The following is an 8,136-nucleotide window of genomic DNA, read 5'->3' as shown; positions in this document are numbered from 1 at the left end:
ATCTTAGAAATAAACTACAAAACAAATATACCAAACCAACCACCTCAACTAAAATTCAACGACACATACATCAAACCAGCTAAAAAAATACAAACTACACGGCCAGCTCTTTAACAATTTACAAACTTACTTTCGCAACGAAGAAGACGAAGACGACAACCAAAATCAGTGAACTTACCTAAACAAAAAAGCAGAGTACATTACGAACTCTGATAAATACTACTAACAATGATTTTTGTTTAGATACTACCCATCAAATAAAAGATAAACAAACACAACTACACCAAGAGATACAAGAGACAATCCCGATATACACAAAGGCAGCAACAACATCTCCACCTGCTCACTACTCTTGTCTTATAAAAATAGCTTACATGCCCAATGTCAACATGCCAATGCTATTGTCTTCTTTTGAGAAATGCATAAATTCGTTTAAAACTCGTTAAAACCCAAATACTCAGAACTGTCACTCATTTTATAGTTATTTCTACAAGTCTTCGTATATTTGTTTTGAAAGTTCGGTAAGAGCAACAAGTTTAAAAATAAAATAAAAACATATAACAAACATAATAAGGATAATAAAAATTATTACTTAATACACACAACTAAACTGGAGAAAAAATATCTAGAAACAGAAGGTACTCTCAACAATTTTAATATAATTTATGTATTTTCAACAGTACAAAAAATAAATTAAAAAGACAAACAAACAATAAGTCTCAGTAACACAGCAAACAACACCACGAACTATATCAATCACATTATTAACACAATTTAGTCATTCATAAGTAGAGAACAATGCATACACAGTTCATCATAACAACTCTAATCCTATAACAATAAAAAAACTTGAAAAACAATTCAAAACGCAAAATGCACAACCACAATAATCCTAGCAAATATTGAGATAAAACAAGAACTCTGTCCACAACCCCGCGTTTGCGCGGGGGCAATGCCCCTAGTTATTATTAACGAATGAATTTAGGGTTTGGAAAGATTATATACTAAAACCCAAAGTTTCGAAGACATGAAACAGAGTACCAAGGGGAATTTCACAATGTCAAGGCAAATAGAATTGGCCTTTCTCAGTTACTAAATAAATAATTTGGTGGGTCTTTATAATGAATTCCTGATCCTAAAAAGATATCTAAGTATTTAACTTTCAATCTCAAGCGCTGCTGCTAGATACAAAAGGCCACTTATCAGACACCCAAAACAATTCGACCCCTTCTGTTATATGCTTTTTCTTCTTTCTTTGCCTTTTAGACAGGGTCGTGCCTGAATAAAAGCTGATAAAGCATATGCTTGAGGGCCGGTGAAGATATGTATTTTAAAGGGCCAATATTTCCATAAATCTTATGTAGGTTAACCGGTTTTGTTATTGGCTTGAGTGTATACATACCTGGGTTCGACGCTCTACGGCTTCATTTTTTTAGAATTTTCACAGTTTATATAAAAGAAACGGGCCAAAAAAATATTTCTGCTTCAGGGCCAATATATCTCAGGCACGGCCCTGCTTTTAGAGCATGATTATCGGGTGAAATCCGTTTTGAGTTTCAAAAAAAAAAATCTTTATTTATTTTTGTTTTATGTGATTAAAAAAAAAATTAAAAACAGAATCAATCGCGGACCGCCACGTGTCGTGGAGCCCGCAAAATAGTGTAAGAAACGGACCGAAACCGTTCATTATCTCACGACTTATGAAACCCGTTTTTATCAAAAGCGCGGGGTCCACTCCTTAAGAAACGCGTTAGTATACCGCGTTAAAAATGCTCTTATACGCTTCTATAGTGATATCTAGATTAACCTTTAATAAAGTCAAAGGACAAACTGCAATCATAACCTCACAAAATAGTTGAAAAATGTTAGATCCTTTTTTTGCTCACACAAATTTATATATTCCTTCCATATTGTTTAAACCATAAAGGAAAAACAATATTTTGCATATTTTTTTTGTTTTAGATGATAAGATTATATAGTTTACCTCAGTTCCTCTCTTGATCGATTTGGGATAGGCGCTGAATATTTCACAGATAGTGCAATAGAAACTATTGAGATCTACCAAAAGAAAATATAAGAACGTGTTCTTATTGCAACACACAAAAAGAAATAGAAAAGGCCGAATTAATGGGAGTGTTGCATCAGTGTACATCAATCACCTATTACCGATCATTTCCATTTTTAATGCTATAATGGCTTGATGGCATCATAAAACAACAGGCCCCCACATTATCATCAGCATAATCTCTCACCATATATGGACGGTAAAGATAAGAAAGACAAATCATTTGAGAATTTTAATAATGTGAGTGCTATATCGCGTAGACACAACAACGCATTGTTCAAGTTGGCTCACATATAAATATTGGTCTAGATTATGCCATAAGTTCCCACAAAACAAAGCTGAGAAGTAACTTTCCTTCTTTTCAGAGAGAAAATTAAAAAAGAAAGAGTGAGATGAAAAATGTGCAAGAAGAATACCGCAAAGGACCGTGGACAGAACAGGAGGACATCCTCTTGGTCAACTTTGTCCACGCTTTCGGAGATCGAAGATGGGATTTTGTAGCCAAAGTTTCAGGTTTGAAGGTGGAGGGAGAAACATGATAAGAATAGGTATAGGGTTTGTGTTTGGAAAAATGGGCGGTCTCTGGAAAGGACCTTCCATTTTAAAAGTCTGACCTAGTTTTGGTTGTAGGTTTAAACAGAACAGGAAAGAGTTGCAGGCTAAGGTGGGTTAATTACCTGCATCCTGGCCTCAAACGTGGAAAGATGACTCATCAAGAAGAGCGTCTTGTCCTTGAGCTGCACGCCACATGGGGAAACAGGTCAGAAGATATCTGCAAGAAACTGATAAACCTCAAAACTTCCCTCTCTTTTTGTTTCTTTCACTTTTTTTTTTTTTGTTGTTGTATGAACTTTGGAAATATTCATATGCAGGTGGTCAAAAATCGCAAAGAAATTGCCTGGTCGAACAGATAATGAGATAAAGAATTACTGGAGGACTCATATGAGGAAGCAGGCACAAGAGAAAAAGCGACCTATGTCGCCAACTTCCTCATCTTCAAACTGCTGCTCATCGTCTATGACCCAAGACACTGTAGGATCCAATGGCAAAATGAATCAAGAATGTGATGATGGAAACTACTCTATGGATGACATATGGAGAGAGATTGATCAATCTGGAGCAAACATTATTAAACCGGTAAAAGACATCTACTACTCAGAGCAAAGCTGTCACTTTAATTTCCATCCTCTTCCTCTGGCTTCTCCAACATGGGAAAGCTCCTTGGAGTCTACATGGAACATGGATGCATACGAAAGTAAGATGTCTTCTTTTGCTATTGATCAATTTCCTCTCAGTTTTGAACATGGTAGATCATCATGGTCGTCTTTAGTCTAGGATTTGATTCATTTGAATGTTTATATGTGAAGCTTATATGTATTATCATATCCATCTCCCTTTTTATCAAAAATATGTTTTCATGGATACTATGTGTAATATAAGTCAGAACTCTATTTCAAAATGAATAGATTTTAATGTTTCTGTGAATTTTTGTATATAAATCAATGTTGATAGATGAAATCAATGAGTATCCATTATTAAAACCATGAGGTGTGAAAGAAGAGAAATGTTAGGCCTGGGCATTTCGGGTATCGGTTCGGGTATTTCGGGTTTTGGGTAGTTCGGATAGGGGCTAGAGGATCCATTTAGTACTTGACATATTTTCGGTTCGGTTCGGTTCGGTTTGGATAGTTTCGGGTTCGGTTCGGTTCGGATAGTAAATGTAGGAACCGGAAAATATCCGGAAAAAGTTCGGTTCTCATTTGGATCCGGTTCGGGTTCGGATAGTTCGGGTAGTTCGGATAATTTGGATAAAATATCGGTTATTTAGGGTAAAATATCAAATAATTAGGATGATTTAGATAAAAAATTTGGATATTTCGGATTACTTTGGATATTTCGGATAAAACTATCTGGATAGTTTCGGATACTTTCGGGTAGTTTGGATACTTTATAATAATTTAGTTATCCTCAACTATTTTCAGATACTTTTAATAGAATTTTAAATTAAAAATATATGAATTTTAAATTAAAAATATATATTTAGTGATGTTATATGTATATATAATTAATATTTTTATATATTCGAGTACCCATTCGGTTCTCGGTTCGGTTCCGGTTTGGTTCGGTTATTTCGGATATAAAAATATAGGAACCGTTCGGGTATTTGAGAGTATTAGTCTGGTTCCGGTTTCGGGTATTTCGGTTCGGTTCCGGTTCGGTTCTTCGGTTCCGGTTATTTTGCCCAGGCCTAAGAATAACCAAGTAGCAACGTGACAGAACAAGGCATATTCATCTGCTAGATAATCAAGAGAAATAGTTTGAGTTGTAAAGCTTAAGCCAACTTTGTCAAAACAGAATATAATCTTCTGCTTTATCATCTTGTTGACCAAATCGAGTATGTGTGTTTCTATTTAAGAAATTGCTCCATGATAAAAGATCAGTTCCCACTCTTTAGTCTTTGTGGTAAGATATCCTTTTCTATCTCTTTATTATATGAGCCACTACAGAGACTAAAGCTTCAACCTTTTAAAAGTTGTTTAAAAATTCAATGGGAAAAGGATAAGTAAAAAGAAGAGAAGGATGGCTGCTTAAAAGCATGCAAAACCAACTATTTATCAATTAAAAAGTGGAGAAGGAAGACTAATTGATAATAGTCAGCTAAAACAAACAAAATAAGTAAATTATAATAAGCAGATATGAGATGACTGGCTGATTCTCACCAAATAAGGTTACCTGAATCTTTTAATAGGCATATAAGGGAAGCTTGGAGAAAACAATTAAGTATATATCTTCTTCATATGATTTTTACCTGCCTACCTTGCGCCCAATAAGAACAAAAACAAAGAACAAATGGATGGGGATAAAATAAGATCTACATCCAGAGTGATAATCTCAATTATCTTAAAGTCCTAATCATACCACAAATGACAAATCCATCAATAACTATCATAAGTAAACACCAAATAAGATTATCCCCTTTCCACCCAAAGTTATTGGAAGAGTTTGTACCAAAAGTGGAGTGGATATGAATTCATGCATATCTTAAAATCAGCAATAGATTATAATCAAAGTATTCATTACCTTGGAATTGATTCCACTTCCAAGAAAACGGAAAGAGCCAAACTACTAGCAACAAAAACATAACAGTAGAATCACTCCAAGTTTGAGATTAATAAAACAAGGCTTAAGTCGTTTCAAATTATATAATTAATTTCCACTGGGATTCCGCTTTGCGGATGTCTTATAAGAAGGATGTTATCTTGGTTTTATCTGTTTTCACATTCCTCTTTTCAGGTCCAGGATTCTCCATGGCTATCAATAACACACTTGTAGCTTGGTGTCTCGGCTAGGGTGAGTTTGAATGATCTTTCACATCTCTATAAATATTTTACTACAATAAGGCAGTGATAAGTTTAGAAGAAACATGCTGAGAGAATGTCAGCGAGACCTTTGAACGTATATTAGCAATGATTAGAGTTGATTGAGAGAAAGTTCTTTAACAGAATGGAACACTGTCTAGCTAGGTGGAACAATGATGTTAAATATCATACAACTAGTTGTATTACCTTTCTAAATAGCAACAATCACACTGCCAATCTCTCAGTGTGTTAACTGAGTGATGGATTTGGATGCAGATGATCAGATATTCTCACTAAGCTTCAACTTGCCTCGCTATATATCCCTTGGGCCTTCTATTTGTAGCACAATTTTAAGTTTGAGAAAGGTGATATCTGGCCATGATAATTAATTAGTTAATTTGAGTACGTCTTTTAGGCCTTCAATTTATAGCCCAATTGTAAGTTTTCCCGTTTTCCAGTTTTCCTTCAGCCTTTCTTTTGATAAGCTTAATAATTTATTTAATTGACCTACCTCCACAACCTTTTTCCTTTTTTTCATTAACGGTAGAAATATTTGTTACGAAAAGAGAAGGAAAGGAAACTCGTGATAGTTGCACAAAAATAAAAAATAAAGGAAACCCGTGATAGCTTTCCTTTTTCTTAAAAGGAAAATACAATTGTCACCGAGAAAAGAACATGTATAAATATATCATTACCCCACACAGATCCTAATCCAACAACAACTCTAAAATCTTTCCAACGTAACTTCTCCAAATTTAAATCATACAAACTTTTAATCCTTCTCTAGTTAAAGATTAATCTTGTAAAATGGCAATGACCATGTCCGATGGTTTACAACTTATTCGTTTCCCTAAAGGAATCTCCGGTTACATTCCTCCTCCGGGATTCGCCCCACGCGCCACCCTAGCTAACGCCCGCTTAATTAAACGAGCTATTCAGGGTAATGACTCGTTGCGAAGGCGTGTCCCAGTTTAAAGAAATTATCTCAAAGTCTGACCGAGAAGAGCTTCAGCTGATGGTGCTGTTACTGACGTCAGACTCCGATTACTTCACGGAGGTTGTCCGAAACATTTACGGGTCGAGACCAGTGGCGGATGCAGGTAGTAACGTACGGGGGCACGTGCCCCCATCTAATTTTTATTTTTTCTTCAATAATTAGTACCAGTTTAAGAAATGTCATGCAACTCTAGAACTAGATATACTGAAAAAATATCATGTACCCCCATCAAATTACGATCTTGCGTCCGACCCTGGTCGAGACGCGTCCAGAAGCTCCTCGGAATATCAGACGACATGGACGCCTTCTTCTGCGCCGCTATCTTGCGCCGGTTCTTCCATATCATCACCGACAAGTACGCATCCTACGTGGCCATTCGAGCTATGCTCGTTTTCGACCAGAAGAAGTATGTAATGTACGAGCACCTTCTCCACCACGCGCTCGACATCGCGCGTAATCAGTACGGTTGCATCGCGCTTAACGAGGTTATAACCGACGCGGATGATCCTTTCTACAGAAATCTTCTACTAGACTTGGTCGCGCGCAACTCTCTCTGCCTAAGCAACGATCCTTCAGGGAACTTCGCTGTCCAACACGTGCTTACACTCTACGACTTGCGTTGCACGCACAACGTAGCGGTTAGTCTTCGTGGCCATTGCATTGATCTGTCGTTTAAAAAGTATGGAAGCTACATCGTAGAGAAGCTTCTAGATACTGAGGAGTCGATGGATGTGGTGGTAACGGAGCTTTTGGAGTGCGAAGGAGGCAGGTTGATGACGCTGGCGAGGAATGAGTTTGGGAGTTTCGTGGTGGTGAAGGCACTTAGAGTCACGCGTGAGATTAATAGGGTCGATCTGTTTAGGGGTTTGGTGCAGAAGCTGATGCCTTTTCGCCAACTTTTGCTTAGGTCTCACGGAAGCAACATTGCAAACATGTTGGAGTCTACTATTTAAGTTACCTAGCTCAAATCAAATTCTTCGAATTTTAATGTATTAGGTTCTATTTCATTGTAGTGACTTATACTTGTTGAAGAAGAATTACAATTTGGATAACATTAAGTGTTCATTGAATGTTTTCTTTGAATTTAAAATTCTAAAACAAAACAAACCTAAGCCGATAGCTGCCAGAGTTTCGAAGAAACAAAGTTCATAGGATTCGTCTTTACCCTTAATTAAGAGTAACTGTAATACTATATTACCCGCATAAAAACATCATAAACTTCGTTATTCTGACGTTTCCATCATTACATAAAAACATTTTACAGTTTTATCTTATAATGTTTTACATGTTGGAATAAGAGTAAACGTTTCAGTCATCGTTTCAACAATCTTCTTGTCGATCGCATATTGTGGATTTTCCACCTACTCTATACATAAAACCATGCACAGTTAGCCTTTTCATATAATTAAATTAACAAAACTAATTGATGTTTCCCTTCGATTAAAATTTTATCAAGCAAAGAGAAGCAGGGGACCAAAGATGAGTTGGCTTAGTGGTTAAGCCACTTGATTACCGATTCACGTAGGAATTTTGAACTTCATTAATTTGATTTACATTGAAAACTTTTCACTCTCCGGAAAAAATAAATTACATGGTTTGAGTTTCAATTGCATAAATTACTCTCCGGGAAAAAATAACCTCTTAGTCAGTTAAAAAAAAAAAGAGATGCAAGGGCATTACATTGTTTAAATTGCATAGATAGGAGCTCCAAACCT

At 36.1% G+C, this 8,136-nt stretch overlaps 1 protein-coding gene and 1 pseudogene across 2 annotated transcripts; both read left to right on the top strand.

Annotated features, from left to right (window-relative positions):
- Positions 1-2,349: 2,349 nt before the first annotated feature.
- LOC106315823 (transcription factor MYB59-like) lies at positions 2,350-3,544 on the top strand. Of its 2 annotated transcripts, none has more exons than XM_013753647.1 (3): positions 2,350-2,578; positions 2,696-2,825; positions 2,938-3,544. In XM_013753647.1, exons 1-3 carry the CDS (start codon positions 2,458-2,460, stop codon positions 3,398-3,400), a joined length of 714 nt encoding a protein of 237 aa, XP_013609101.1. In that variant the 5' UTR covers positions 2,350-2,457; the 3' UTR covers positions 3,401-3,544. The 2 variants fall into 2 exon arrangements, with proteins under 2 accessions (XP_013609101.1, XP_013609102.1); XM_013753648.1 differs by having other exon boundaries at positions 2,352-2,613.
- A 2,687-nt stretch (positions 3,545-6,231) lies between these two features.
- Positions 6,232-7,374, top strand: LOC106315079 (annotated as a pseudogene).
- The last annotated feature ends 762 nt before the right edge of the window (positions 7,375-8,136 follow it).

This window comes from Brassica oleracea, chromosome C9 (assembly GCF_000695525.1).
Source record: "Brassica oleracea var. oleracea cultivar TO1000 chromosome C9, BOL, whole genome shotgun sequence".
Lineage (NCBI taxonomy): Eukaryota > Viridiplantae > Streptophyta > Magnoliopsida > Brassicales > Brassicaceae > Brassica > Brassica oleracea.
Note: the sequence above shows the minus strand (reverse complement) of the source record. Positions and strands in the feature narration are given on the sequence as shown.